This window comes from Trichosurus vulpecula, chromosome 5, assembly GCF_011100635.1.
Source record: "Trichosurus vulpecula isolate mTriVul1 chromosome 5, mTriVul1.pri, whole genome shotgun sequence".
In the NCBI taxonomy this organism is placed as follows: Eukaryota; Metazoa; Chordata; class Mammalia; order Diprotodontia; family Phalangeridae; genus Trichosurus; species Trichosurus vulpecula.
Window position 1 is genome coordinate 237,099,330 of NC_050577.1, and position 15,763 is coordinate 237,115,092.

General features: G+C 38.8%; 1 protein-coding gene across 3 annotated transcripts in view; it reads left to right on the plus strand.

Annotated features, from left to right (window-relative positions):
• Positions 1–1,215: 1,215 nt before the first annotated feature.
• PPP1R12A (protein phosphatase 1 regulatory subunit 12A) overlaps positions 1,216–15,763 on the plus strand; it is a 174,026-nt gene continuing 159,478 nt past the window's right edge. For all 3 annotated transcript variants that reach the window (XM_036759127.1, XM_036759128.1, XM_036759126.1), the window contains exon 1: positions 1,216–1,504. In XM_036759127.1, coding sequence (XP_036615022.1) covers positions 1,268–1,504 — 237 coding nt within the window. In that variant the 5' untranslated portion in view covers positions 1,216–1,267. The remainder of the gene's footprint in view (positions 1,505–15,763) is intronic.

Genomic DNA, 15,763 nt, shown 5'->3' on the forward strand with positions numbered 1-15,763 from the left:
GTAAGCTGAAAGGTGCTTTACAAACAATTTTTATTATAGTGAGGGATCATAGTGGCCGTAAATTTGGAGATAGAAGGAACCTGAGAGGTCATCTGGGCCAGCCCCCTCACTGTACAGATAAGGAAACTAAGTAACTGAAGTTAAATGACTGGTCCAGGGTCACACAGTTTCTTCCTATAAGAATAATAACCTTCCAAACTGAAACATCGATTTAAGGTTTGCAAAGCACTTTACGCAAAATTAACTTATGTGATCCTCACAACTCAGTGAGGCTGTTATTAAAACTGGAGATTTGCACCCAGATCTTTCTATAAGTGCAATTGCTAACATTTCTAATTTGCTTTAAGGTTTGCAAAATTATTTTACATGCGTTAGGTCATTTGATCCTCAAAAACAACCCTGGGAGGTAGGTGCTATTACTACCCCCACTTCAGCTTTTTGTCCTTCCTACCCTGTGAAAGTAGGTATTATCCTCATTTTACAGACGAGGAAACTAGGCAGTTAGGTGACTGGCCCAGGAGCACACAGTCAGGGCGCGCCTAAAACGGCATTCGAACCTCGGTCTTCTTGACACTAAATCCAAGGTTGTACCAAGGCTTGGATTAGGCAGATCTCTCCGCGGAGTCAACGCTCCACCCGGGGAGGTTGGCTCAGAGTAAACCCTCCCCCACCTCAACCCCGGCGCGGTCCAGAAACGCAATCTCCACCCCTTCCCTTCCTCCCCACGGCCCCGGTTCCGGAGGCTCTCGAGGCCCCACCCTCTTCCCTCAGAAAACCACCGCGCCCGGTCTCAGCGGTTACTCCTCTCTTCCTCCTCCTCAGCGGTGTGGGGAGGCAGACAGGCGGAGCATGCGCAGTGGCCCAAGGGCACCTCCCCGCTCAGCTCTCGCGATGTTACCGTGCAGAGGCGGCCTGTGACGGGTAGCGGCATGCACTGAGAGGGGCGGGGGCGGGAGGGCGGGAGTGTTTGTGTGAGGACGGAGCCGGAGAGGCCCGCTCGGTCCGCCCGCCAGGTGCGCGCCGCCCCAGTGCTCTGTGGGATACCGGAAGTCCCAGGCGAGCGTCTCCTCCTCCCGCCTCCTCCCTGGCTCCCCACACCCTCCTCCTCCTCCACCTCCTCCTCATCGTCGCACCGGCGCGCGCCCCCGCGCCCGCGCCCCCTCCGCCTCTCGCCCGCTGTCCCTCCCTCCCCCTCTCCCCCCTCCCTCCCCTCTTCTTCCCTCCCTCCTCCCCTCGCGATAAGAAGACCCGGCGGCCGGAGAGGGGGATGAAGATGGCGGACGCAAAGCAGAAGCGGAACGAGCAGCTGAAGCGCTGGATCGGCTCCGAGACGGACCTCGAGCCGCCCGTGGTGAAGCGCCAGAAGACCAAGGTGAAGTTCGACGATGGCGCCGTCTTCCTGGCCGCCTGCTCCAGCGGGGACACTGACGAGGTGCTCGAGCTGCTGCATCGCGGCGCCGACATCAACTACGCCAATGTGGACGGACTCACTGCCCTGCACCAGGTCTGTCCAAGCGGCCGCTGCCAGGGAGGCCCCCGCGGGAGGCGCACGCACACTCTAGGCGCCTAATTCATGCTGGGCTGGGCTTGACCCTGCCCCCTCCTCCTCCTCCCCTCTCCCCTCCCACCTCCCACCCCCGGGGGCCGAGGGACACCCTGGACTGACTGACCGATTCGGCTGCGATCTCCCCAGGGAGACCTAGGACTGACCGGGAAGGACGAACGGCCTGTAGCCGAGATTGGGGGGGGGGGGGGCTGGGTGGGTCCGAGGCGTGGGAGTGAAGAGAAAAAGGGGGTGATGGTGAAAGCACTTGGGGATCCCACGTCCCTTTCCCAACCGGTGCGTACAGCCCAGTCAAGTCATCAAGCATTCCTGTTAAACGCCTACTATGTGTCAGGCGCTGTTGCCTTGCAAACCGGATGGGGAGAGTGCTTGGAGATCCCACATCGCTGTGTAAAGTGAATGGAATGGTGGGAGCACTTAGGGATCTCCCCCATCGGGGTGTAAGACTTGGGGCTCTCAGTCCTCTACTCCTCCCCTCCCCGCAGCAGTCGGCGTGTGGTGTAGACAAGTCCGAGAGCATTTCTGAAGCGCCTACTACGTGCCCAGCCCTGCGCTGAGGCTACAAAGAAAGGCAGGATAACGCTCCTGCCCTCGCACAGCTCACAGCCCAATATTACGTATGGGGGAAGGGGGAGGCTCCAGGGGACTGGGGGGGGCACCGAGTGGGCATCGGCCCGGTGGTTGGATCGGCCGTGGGCTCTGGGGTCCCCGGCGCCCGGAGCCTCCCGCCCGGGCGATTTCCTGTCTGCCCTCCTCCCTGACTCCGGTCCTGGGAGCGCAGGGGGTGGGATCCGTCCTCCCCGCTCCGCACTTCTCCTTGTAGGGCTGGAGATGGAGGAGCTAGGTGGGGGTGGAGGGGAGACAGCTCAGGGCTTTCCACCCCCCACCCCCACCCCCAACCGAAGATTTAACTGGGGAGTCTGTAATGGGAGGATTTTGCCGCAGTGTCAGGGACCTTTCATCCCTAGTCTCCCCCCTCCCTCCCCCGTGTGCTGGTTTTAGCGAAACTTGCCCATCACTGACATTAAATTGTTCCGGACTAGGGCTCGGGGTGGGGAAACGAGAGATCTTATTCAGATATATTTACCAAGAGGTGATTTTCGCGCCCCCCCCCAGGTGGGGAAAAGGAAACTAGGAACTTTGCTCAAAATGGATGCTTTGTGCATGTTAAAGTTTTATAGTAGAGTCAGATTGGGATCTCTCAATGTTAGCCAAATAAGGAGAGACTATTGGCAATCCAGAGATAACGTGGAACTTTGCCTTGAACAGGCCAAAAGTAATGGTACCACACAGAGTTCGTCAAAATGGAGAGTAAATTTTTGAGTGAATGGTTGTAGTTGACAACCCATTGCATCTTTCCACATCTCAAAACTGAAATGGTGTATGAGGAAGGCTGTGGCTTTATTTTGAGTAATACAGTGGAGATAAAAACTTGTCCGTGGGTGGTGAAACTTAGGGCTTAGATTTCATGCATATTAGTTTGCCTCATATTTTAGAGAGAGATATGTGATCACATTTCCCATTTTACTGCTTTCAGTTTAAGTGAAAGACATACATTTTAAGTTTTATTTCATTGAATCAGGCTTGATATCAAACTTGGCAAGTCTTTGTTTACCAAGTTAACTATGTGAGTTGAAATACTCACAAAGTAGTAGGGTAAAATGCAACTCAAAATATAATGAACATCACTGTCTTCATATCATTTAATCTAGACGTTTTTAACCTGTTCTAGTAAAATGATAGTTGTCTGAGGTTTGTTTTATGATTAAGCTTATAACACTCTAGATTTTTAAAACTTAGGGTGGTAGGAATGAAAGGCCATTTTAGTAAATTGGTTTACTTTAAAATTAAGGTTAAATCCTAAATATGACCAGGCCTGGCAATTTGTATTTTTATTTTGAGGGAGAAGAACTTCTTGCCTTTATATGTCTTTCCATCCTGTTTATTTTGTTGTAAAATATGGCTTTTGAAGAGGCAAAGATAATTGGGCAGACCTGAAGACATTGAAGGCTTGGTTTGTTATAATTGACTTTAGTATTTTAAAATGTTTTACCTTGTTTTCTTCATTCGTTTCTGTTGTAACTGTGACCACGCTGTATTTGAATGAGAAGAGAATAGGGGTCATTTGTGATACGTTAATGACAATATTGGTTCAGACCACACAATTTATATTTAGTGACTTTTTCAGTTCCATTTCTATATCTAGTGTTTCAGTCCCTGTGTCCACACAGTGTCACAGCAATCACTTTGGCTTGGTTTTAAACACACTGACGTTTATTCTGGACTTAGTGAGTTGAATTTTTGACATTCTGTAAACTTTAATGTATTTTAGCTGATTTATATAATTTAAAATCTCAGCATGTAAGTAGAAGTCCCAGTTAGAAAAACTTTTTTTTTTTTTTGCAGAACTTTGAAGTATCTAATTTTTACAGCCTGCAGACTAGTGAAATTTTATATTTTTTAAAATATTAAACGTTACTTTTTATTTCTGTCATTTGTTTTTCTTTATCGATATTTCTTGTCTACCAAGCTTTTCGGACACAGTGAGTATACTTTGCCATTGTGGTGAGGCAAGCAACCACTTCTCTCTTGGAAAAGTGAAAAGTAAGAATAGAAGATCTGGAGATTCCAAACAAAATCTGTTTGAGACAAAGAAAGCTGTTTGAAAGGTCTTTAAGAGAGCTCCGTTACTTAGGTTTTATCAACCACTGTAGTTCCTGCTGTAAAACAGATCTAATAAGAAGTATGAGAAAAATGTTATTCAATGATTTTTTTTAGTACTAATCCATTTTTAAAAACCTCAAATGTGACTGATAATTTATATTTAATAACTTATGTCAACTGAACCCATCAAAACATATTACTCTGCAGAAATTCTTAATGAATTAAATGTTGGTCTGTTTTAGTGTATTGGTTTCTTTTCCTCAACAAAAAAAAATTGTGGATTTCACTTTGATATAGAAAGTCATTGAGAATTTCCTATTCCATTGATTAGCATTCAGTGTTCTGACATTTTACTTATATAATTGCACTTTAAAAAAAATCATGGGATCATGGGTTTAGAACTGAAAGGAGGGACCTTAGAAATCCTCCAGACCAATCTTATTTTACAGGTAAAGAAACTGAGGTTCAGAGAGGTTAATACACGTTCTTATTTTATTATTCATTACAAAAGTTGTTTTTAAATAGAAATTTTGTTATCCATATCAATCAGCAAGTACTACTTATTAAGTGCATACTGTGTGTCAGGCACTATATTAGGTATTGGCTATACAACCCCTGTCCTCAAAGAATGTGAAGCTTTGCTTTTTTTTTTAGTATTTTTTTTTCCATTTTTCTAGCCAAAATCCCACCAGAATAGAAATGTCATGTTTCTTGCTTACCAGAAAAATCAGTAATTCTAGCAGGACTTTTTAGGTATTTCCCTTTTAGGAATAAATATCATTTTTAAGTGATTTAAAGATGTACAACTTCTTGTGATTGTGTGTGTGTGTGTGTGTGTGTGTACACATACACAGAGATACATGCACACATATACACACATACATTTTCTGTCTAGTGTGATTATATGCTCAATTCAGGATTGTGATTTCTACTGCCATTTCATAGATCCTAGGTATCAGGTCATGTGTTTAACCTCCTCTCTTTTTTCTTTACAACCACTCTTGGAAAACTCATCCACTTCCCCATTCCCCCTGCCTCGACCTCTCTACTGAGCTCTTCTACTTTTCCAACTCCCTGTTCCACTTGTGTGGAAGTGCTGTAGTAACTTCAAATTCAGATGGTCTAAGACAGACCTCATCAGTATATCTTCTCACCTTCCCTCTTACTTGCCTGAGTTAAAAATCACAAACTCTTTGCTTTACATTACCTACTTCCATTAATGGGACCAACAGACTAGACATTTCTCAGTCTTCTTAAATCCCTGAGACCTCAAATACTCAGTTGCCAAGTTTCTTTGTATTCTTCCTTTTTTTCTAGTTTCAATGCTGCCATCCTAGTTGAAGCCCCAATTTACCACACGCATGGGTTACTGCCAAGACTGCTAATTGTTCTCTCTGTCTCAGTCCATCCTGCATACTTCCATCAGTTTAATTTTCCTAAGATAGCATTTTTATCATTTTGGCTCAAAAATCTCCATTAGTTTTCCACTTTAATAAGTGCTAGCATTTATAAATTGTTTTAAGGTTTTCATGGTGTTTTTACAAATGTTAGCACATCTGATACAAAATTTTGAGATAGGTGCTGCTATTAACCCTATTTATAGATGGCAAAACTGAGACTGAGAGGTCAGGTGCCTTACTCAGGGTCACACATCTACTGAATGTCTGAGATAGTATTTAAACTCAGTTCTTCCTGACTCTAGGCCCACTAGCTATTGCAGTATCACTTTTCAAAGGATAACATCTGAACATTGCAGCCTTACATTCAGTAGTCTCACCCTTACCTTATGCTTCTATCAGGTCAGTCTGAACTTCTCTGCCTCCCTGCTTTAGCTTAAGTCATTCATTTTTGAAATTTTCCTTTGGTTGTTTCCCAAAACAAGCCCACTGTCCTACAAGGCCTAGCTCATTTGTCAACTCCACAGTGAAACCCCTTCTCATGACTCCACCCAGAAGTGATCTCTCCTTCCTAGCCTAGGTCCTTGTGTAATTCTGTTTCTATCACATATACTGTATTCCTTTGTATTATGCTGTATCTGTATACATGTTTTCCTCCGCTAGTGTGTATAAACTCTTATCAGACATAGACAAAATTGTATGTCTTGTACTTTGCCTACAAATTTTTAAAAAGTCTACATTCAGATATCAGATTAAAGGAATAGTTTGTGTATCAACCAGACATAAATCCCTTGCCGTATATGTTGGGAAGATTTTTAAAAAAATGATTTTCTGTTGCTGCTGTTATTCTTTTTATTGTTCTTGTTAATGACACTCCCCCCTTCCCCTTTTCCTGGTAAAGATAAACCAGCCCAGATTCTAATTATGTGCTAGAAAGAATGTTCCTAATTGAACTCTTTACTGTTCATCCTTTTCCCATGTAAATTTTTTTATCATTTAACTCTTTTAAAATTAAATTTCAATATAAATTTCCACATTGACATAATTATAAGCTAGCCTTATTTTTGAAATTTTGTATTAACACATAGGCAGTTATTCTAGAATTGAATTGAATCTTAAAAATAAATGAAATTTAAAATGCTATCAGTTCTGTAGGCTTATATGCAAAGTGTTGCTTTACTCACCTCTTGTCAGTAAAATGAAAACTACTCAAGTGTTTGATAACAGACAAACCTTTGGTCACCCCTTAATTGTTTTTTTATTTTCAAATGCGCTATCATGGAGTTCCACAAAGAGTTTTGAGAGCTTAGGAAAATGCCAACTGTGAACCAGTAGTTTGCAAATTCTATATTAATATGTTGTAATTACTGTGTTGGAGGCATATTGTCTCTTCTATGGCTGAGGGATTGAAATCAAAGGCTTATGAATATTTTATTAATCTTTAAATACTTCTTCAAGAGAAGACTTTTTAAAAAGAACTTTTAAAATTATAAAGCTGTCCTTTGAAAGTAATGTACTGCACAAATCGCTATTTTCTGTACTTAATTGTTAGATGAGAGGTGCTGTCTAAAAAAATTTTTTTTAAATAACTATGCCACACTTAAATATATTTGTTAGGAAACGTTGGGGGATTAAGGTCATACCGCAAATACATTTAACTTAGAATTTTAAACTTTTAACGGTCGAAGTTACCTAGAAAACTGAGAACTTGAGCATCTTCAGTTTGAAACATAACTTGAATTAGTCTCAAAATTGAGCTCTACTTGTTTTATAGAACTTAATTATTTGAATTAGAAATACAGTGTTTTTTTTTTAATTCTTTCAAAATGATTCACCCTTGGCCCTAATGTAGCATTTGTTGTCTCTTAAAATATTGTAGCATAAACACCTTGTTCTTTTTCCTATGCAAGGTGGTAGTACAGTACTGAACTAAGAATCACCACCCTTCTAATCCAGTATACTGTTGCTTAAAAAAAACCCACAGAATTAGAGAACTGAAAGAAATTTCAAGAAATCTTGACTAATTCCTACCAAAATCCTGAATCCTGTCTAGACTGTCCTCAAGTAGTTTTCACCTAGCCTCTGATGAAACCAATGGAGAGGAGCTCTGTGCTCCCTGAGTCAGGCCCATTCCATTTTTGGACAGCTCTATGATTCTATGACTTCTTGGCAAGAGCTTTGTGGTCTGACTTTGAAGTGGCATAACTAAATCCTTTCTCAGTTGGAATAGCCAAAGTATAACTCCAAGCACTGGACAGTCCTTTTTCTGTGTGTCTAGATAGAAGTAAGCAAAAATAAAACAGGGAAGAAATAAACTCTTTTCACATAGGCAGGAATAGCCATATGTGATAACTACCTCAAATCTGGAACAATCCATTTCAGGATACTTAAATCTACTTTTAAAAAAGATTTGCAAAATAAATGTCCTTTGTCAGTTCATATGTCCTGATTTTTTTTATTTGGAAAACATTATCTTAGGCTCACAATCTTGGAATTACATACATAGAAAAAAGCCCTTAGTTTTAATAATTTGTCCCAAAATTATGTACAATATTGGTGATTTTAAACATATTTAACATTAAGACAAATTCAGTAAAATTTTGGCTTGGAGTCTGCAGCCCACAGCTTACCCAGCCTTATTTTCAATGAAGTTGCCACTTTATACTTCGCAGTGGTCTTACCAGAAGAAAAGAAGCTTGCCATGTTGGTAGACTCCTTTTTGAAAGGTTGCAGTCTCCTGGTTTAGCTATTTATTTCTGAGATGAAATTTAGATTTTACAGAATCATTAGACTTAGTCTATATATATAATGATCTTAACTTTAACACATGAAGGACATAAAACAAGTTGGTTATATTTAGAATTATAGATTTCTTTAAGTTAGGAGTCTTAGAAAACATTTTTAATCCAACTCCCTTATTTCTAAGGTTTTTCTTAATTGATTTTGTTGTACAACATGGTCATTTCTCAATCTTTCACCCTTTCTCACAGGACAAAGAAAAGCAGTTAAGCAAACATTCTGCATCTGTAATCCCCACATCTTTGCTGGGAAGAGGGAAATGCATTTTATCATATGAATTCTGGAAGCAGTATTGATCATTGTGTTTAATCTGAATTTGGCTATCTTTGAATGTTTTACATTATCATAGACATATATGGTCTCCTGGTTCTTCTTTCTTTCCTCTGTGTCAGTTTGTATAAGTCTGCCCTTTTTCCCCCCTAAATTTGTCATTCATTTCTTATGGCATAATATTTCATTAAATCTATATGCCACAGTTTGTTGACTCATTGCCTAGTTGGTGCCAACAGCAACCTTATTTTATAGATAATGAAACTTTGAGCAAGACATTTGTCTTTTCTCAAGTCTCATTTACACAGCTAGTTACACAGAGATCCGATCTCTGCTTCCTGACTTCCTGTCATTATTCTTCTTACTAAAGCCATATTGCTTTCTCAATGAGACCGAAGAGCTCTTGCAAATCTCTTACATTTTTGATACACAGCATTTGAGGCTCTCCAGGATTTGGTCTTAGCCTATTCCATCCTCTTTCTGCTGCCCCACTCCTTCCTTCTTAGATTCTAGCTTCCATCCATATTTAATGCCAAACCTAGAATCACAGAACTTTGGACTTGGAAAGGGGCTTTACAGATGCTAGGATCAAAGGGTTTGGAGATGGAAGGGATCTTAAAGGTTCTTTAGGCTAATACTTCCCCCCCCCCAAAAAAATTTTTGTATTAGAAATTACTGAGCCCTAGAGATAGTACTTGAAGGCAAATCAGACTTTTTCCCATTCTTTTTCTCAGATCCCACACTTCTAACTGTACCTTCAGTTCTCCCGTTATCTAAAACGTACCCATCAATTAAGCATTTATGAAGTACCCACTAAATGCTAGGTATGAGGTAAAAATAGTGCCTGTCCTCAAAGAGATTACATTCTATTGTAGCTGAAATGCCACCTTTTTAATGTTTTCTGATATCCCACATTTGGCACAATCTGTTCCTTTTCTGTATACAAATACCATATTTATACCTCAGGCCCCACCTGTTCCCAGGACTGCCCCAGTCTATGCTCATCACAGCTGATATACTTTTGTCTCAGTTGGCATGTGGAAGTTTAACATTGCCTTGTATTTGCTTTTTTGGAGTAGTACATATTATTAGAGTTAGAACCCTTAGAGCCCAATTCTAGGAAATTACAGAGAAAGAAACAGACCCAGAGATGTTAGCTGGCTTTCCTAAATACCACAGAAGTTACATGGCAGGGCCAGCATTCTGAGTGTCCAGATGCTCTGATTCCACTTCTAGTTCTTTTTGTATGATGCTCATTGTATGTGTGGTGCTGTTTCCTGAAAAGGATGTAAGCTCTTTAGCAATAGCTACTTTATTCTATATGTAATGTGGTGTTCTATACTTTAAAATACATCTAGTACATATTTCATGATTGAGGAAAACCTAAATTTGGCCTAGATCAAAACCTATGAAAATATATTAAATTATCACTGAAGTGGGTAAATGTTTGTCCTATGTTTTAAACATAAACCAGCATTTTAAAATACTTAAAATTAAAGGAGACAGACTTTATAAAGGTTTGTTAAAATTAAGTAATGCCATAGTTTAATTTTGACATAGAAAGTATTCTAATTAGAATCAATTGTTAATGTCATTATTTATAACTATTTTGGATATTTCTTTAGAAGAAAACTTGGGAAAAGATGTTTTGAGACATGAATATATTTGCATCATTTTTAAATGTCCAGCTTTTTCTAAATAACATTTCTTTTCGTATGTGAAACACTTCAAATAAATATATTCAGTCTTTACTAGTATTTTGATACATTTATCTTTTCATTGTTAATGTGGCTAACCTGAAAAAGGTGAATGAGCTGCACTGCCTGACATTGCAACTGTGCTTATAAGCAGTGCTTGTTCCTTATGCATTTACACGGGTAGATATGTTTCTACCTGTCTTGAATTGCCATCAGCATTCCTGAAATGACAGTGGATAGAAACTGTGGCCTAGGAATGAAGACTTTCTGAGCTGTTACCTTTCTAGTAATGCTTAAGGTGCTTATGTGTAAAGCAATAAGAACATAATCAAGACAATTTATTCCTGAAAAGGGTGTTTTTTAATCATTACCAAGCAAGATACTTCAAGGCACTATTATATACTTGAATGGATCTGTATTGATTGAAAAACTGATGAGATCCCCGTCATCTAGGTGTTATTGTCCTACATGATTCCACACAGGAATCATGCAAGTCTGAGAGAGGACACAGCATATCTTCATAGCTCTTTTAATATTTTGCAGCTCTCAGTGCACCCCTTGGGCTATTCACTTTGTTATCCTTCACTTTCTATGTATAGTTGGCCTTCTCTTCTTGTCATACAGTTCTTTGATGTGTTGAACTCTAAGCTCACCTACATGCTGAGAATGCATTCCTCCCTCTACCTGTCTTTGGGAATCCTTTACCGTCAAAGCTAATCTTGGATGCTATGTCCCTAATTCTTTGAGTTGCTAGCGTTCTCTCCCTCCCCAAATGATCTTGTGTTTATCTTTCTGTGTAAATATTGTTTGCCCACAGTAGACTTGAAAGGGACTGGGGACTGTTTGTTCATTTCGTCTTTGTATCCCCACCACCTAGCACGGCTACTTTGTAAATAGTTGGCACTTACATGATTGTTGAACAGAATTGAAGCAAACAAAATGATTGACAAATCATTGCATTTAAGGAGAGCCTTTTCCCTTTGGCCAACTAAAATATTCATCCAGGTGTTACGGAAAGCATTGGTTTTGGAGTAAAGATCTGGGTTTGCCCTCTGGCTATTCATTTACTGCATGAATTGGGGTAAATATTGCTTAAGGCCTCAGTTTGTCATCTCCAAAAATCAAGGGGTTAGACTTAGTGATCCTTAAAGTACCTTCTAACTCAAATGGTCAGTCACATTGCATCATTTGATAATGTATTTCAGTAGTTAGCAATATTAAATGTTTTTGAAAATGGATTACATTTCTGCTTTGTATTTCATTTTGCGTTCCAGTTTTCAGAAAACAGATCTTGTCCAATGGAGAAGTCCAATGGATTGTAAAAGCTGGCTTAAATACCTTGGCATCTTTGATATAGAAAACAATTTTAAACACATATCTTTATAATGAAAATCTTCATGAGTTGTCAGTTTGGCTCCCAAACTATTACATAGTTTTATAGTGAATATATACAAATAGATTAAAATTATTTGCCTTTTTTGGCACTGTTTTGCTCTATGGTTTTGCCAGTTATTAATCCATGAAAATTGCTGTTGCAGATTAAGATACTTAGAACTTTGGAAGTTTCTTCAGTTGTTTGTTTTTTGGCTATTAATGGAATATGCAAAGAATTAACATGGAATAGAGTTGGAATAGTTTTCTATCAAACTAAAACATTCCCTGGAATAGCTTTTGTAATTACCCAGCTATTATCATGATCATTGCTAAATAATATTGTTCAAATAGCAGTCATTGTAGGAAGCTTTAATTCCAATTTCTGTCTGTGTTTGACTGACTTGAACCCAGGGTCATGTAATTAATTGTTTATCTGGATTTGCCTAGCTAGTGAAGTAACTGTTATACAACACCCCCACCCCCACTCCCACCCCCACCCCCACCCCACCCTGATTGCAAGTTTTTCTGATAGTAAAGTTAGGCAATCAGCACTAGACTTGTTCTATATATCCTTGAAATTTAGCCATATCCAATCTCATTTACATGTACATGTGCATATGTGTAATTGTATTTATTTTAGATTAGAAAAAATATGATACCTTTAGCAATGCTCTGTAGCTTTTTGTGTACAAAAAAGTTAGAAATATATGTTAGAAACTCCCTTTTCAGAGTTGTTTATCAAAAGTTTTGTTACCATTTGATGACAAATTATCAAAATTTGATACGAAGGTGGATTTATTGTCTCAGTGATATGGATACTTTCTTTCAAAAGAGAGATGGGAAATGTTAATAAATGAAATTTTGAGAACACAAAGGGAAGAAATTCCAGTGAGGACAAATGAAATTTCCCTGAATACCCTGATGCTCAGGGAACTTATCAACCAAATGATATTTTTAAAGTAGGAAGAGGAAGAAGAAGGAATGTACAGAAGATGGGAGTAAGGGTAGGTAAAAGAGGATAATTATAAGAGTGAGGTTAAGTCCTCTAAAATTGTGTCAGGAGTGGTTAAGCTTAGAGTAGATTAAGGCTCTCTGGGGAGGATAAGGATAACAACAGAAATTTTAAGGTATATAGCCAGAGCAGGGTGGGGTGTGGGGCACAAGAGAATTAAGAATGGACTTTTGTGCCAATAAATCTAATAGTCATTGAAATTGGCCAATGTTTACAAAAATATAAATTGCCCAGATTAACAGAAGATACTTAATTGAAGGAATTAGAATAGGCGTTGAGAAACAAAACCATCACTCTTTACAGAGGATGTGATGGGTATTCTTAGAGAAATGTAGAGAATCAATTAAAAAACTAGTCAAAATAGTTAACTTTAGCAGAGTTGTAGTATATAAAATAAACCTTCATAAATCATCAGCATTTCTATATATTACTAACAAAGTCCAGCAGGAAGAGATAGAAAGAGAAATGCCATTTAAAATAACTGCAAAGAATATAAACTACTTGGGAGTCTACTTGTCAAGACAAACCTGGAACTATAAACATCATTACAAAACTCTTTTCATAGAAATAAAGTCAGATCTAAGCAATTGGAGAAATTTTAATGACTTTTGAGTAGGCTGAGCCAGTATAATAAAAATGACAATCCTACCTAATTAATTTACTTATTCATACTAAACTATCAAAAAAATATTTCATAGGGCTAGAAAAAATAACAAAATTCATCCAGAAGAACAAAAGGTCAAGCATATCAATGGAAAAAAAATGTGAAGGAAGGTGGGCCTAACAAGACCTGTTCTCAGACTGTATTACCAAGTGGTAATCAAAACAGTCTGGTATTGGTTAAGAAGTAGAATGGTGGGTCAGTGGAATAGATTAGTTATACAATCATAGTAAATGAACATAATAATCTAGTGTTTGATAAACTCAGATATGCAGGCTTTTGGGACAAGAACTCACTATTTGACAAAAAAATTCTCGGAAAACTATAAAGCAGTTTGGCAGAAAGTAAATATAGACGTAGGCATAGGATAACATCTCATACTCTATACCAAGATATGGTCAAAATGAGTACGTGATTTAAGCATAAAGGGTGATACCATAAGCAGATTAGATGAACGTGGAAAATTTTACTTGTCAGTTCTAGGGATAAGGGAAGAATTTATGACCAAACAAGAAGAGAACATTATAGGATATAAAATGGACAATTTTGATTACATTAAATTAAAAGGTTTCTGCACAAACAAAACCAATGCAGCCAAGATTTAGAAGGAAAGCAGGAAACAGGAGGGGGAGAGGGTTGGGGATTTTTACAGTGTTTCTGTGATAAAGGCCTTGTTTCTCAGATATATAGAGAATTCAGTCAAATTTATATGAATATGAGTCATTCCCCAATTGAGAAGTGGTCGAAAGATATAAACAGGCAGTTTTCAGAAGAAAAAAATCAAAGCTGTCTCTAGTCATATTTTAAAAAATGGTCTAAATCACTGTTGATTAGAGAAATACAGATGAAGGCAACTTTGTGGTACCACCTCACACCTATCAGATTGGCTAATCAGAAAAGGAAAATGACACGGTGAAGGGGGTGTGTGGAAAAATTGAGACCCTAATGCATTGTTGATGGAGTTGTGAACTGATTCAGCCATTCTGGAGAACTATTTGGAACTATGCCTAAAGGGCATTAAAACTGTGCATACCCTTTGATCCCGCAATACCACTACTAGATCTGTATCCCAAAGAAATCAAAGAAAGAGGAAAAGGGCTTATATGTACAAAAATATTTATAGCAGCTCTTTCTGGTGGTAAAGAATTGGAGATTGAGGGGATGCCCATCAGTTGGAGAATGGCTGAACAAATTGTTGAGTACAGTTGTGATGGAATACTATAATGCTATAAGAAAAAAAGAGCAGGATGGTTTCAGAAGAAACCTGGGAATACTTATGTGAACTGATGCAAAATGAAGTGAGCAGAACTAGGAGAATGTTGTACACAGTAACAGCAGTATTGTCTGATGATTAACTGTGAATGACTTAGCTATTCTGAGCAATACAGTGATCCAAGACGCTTCCTGAAAGAGTCATGATGAAAAACGCTATCCACATCCAGAGAAAGAACTGATGGAGTCTGCAGATCGAAACATATTTTACTTTATTTTTTGGTCTGTTTTCTGTTGCAACATAGATAATACAGAAATGTTTTTCATGACTTTAAATGTGTAATCTATATCAAATTGCTTGACTTCTAAAGGAGGAGGAGGAGAAGGAGGGAGAGATTTTGGAACTCAAAATTTTAAAAAATGAATGTTGAAATGTTCACATGTAATTGAGAAAAAAATTTTTTTAAAAGAATAAAACCTTTGCTTTGGTGGTAAGTGGGATGATGATCATTAACAGAGGAAGCCTCTTGCTCAGTTTTTACTTTGCTTCCTTTTTCTCTTCCAAGGAGATTAAAATTTGTACTGGGAATAACAGAATAATAAATTGCTAAGATGGAGTTGAGACCCAAAATAAGTAATGAGATAGTAAAAGACCACCTAGCTACCCATAATGAATTCAGATCACCTGGCCCAGATGAATATGGAAAGGGCTAGCAGATGTGATTGTTGAGTCACAGTCAGTGGCATACTGCAAGATTGGAAAAAGGACAAATGTCCCGATTTAAAAAAAAAAATGGAAAAGTGTGTAAACTCTATAGACCAATAGAATGGATTATTAAAAAGGTAGTTGGTGAACATCTATATAAGAGGTATTACGAAGAGCTAACACACCTGTATCAAGAATAGATATACCGGACTAACTTAATTTCTTTTTTGACAGGATTACTAAAATAATTGATGAAGGGAATACTGTGTAAATAGTTTACAGAGATGTTAGCAAAGCTTTTGATTAAGATACATTGTATTATTCTTGTGGAGTAGATGGAGAGAAATGATGTAAATGATTATAAAATCAGGTGAATTCAGAGTTGATTACATGGCCAGACTCAAAGA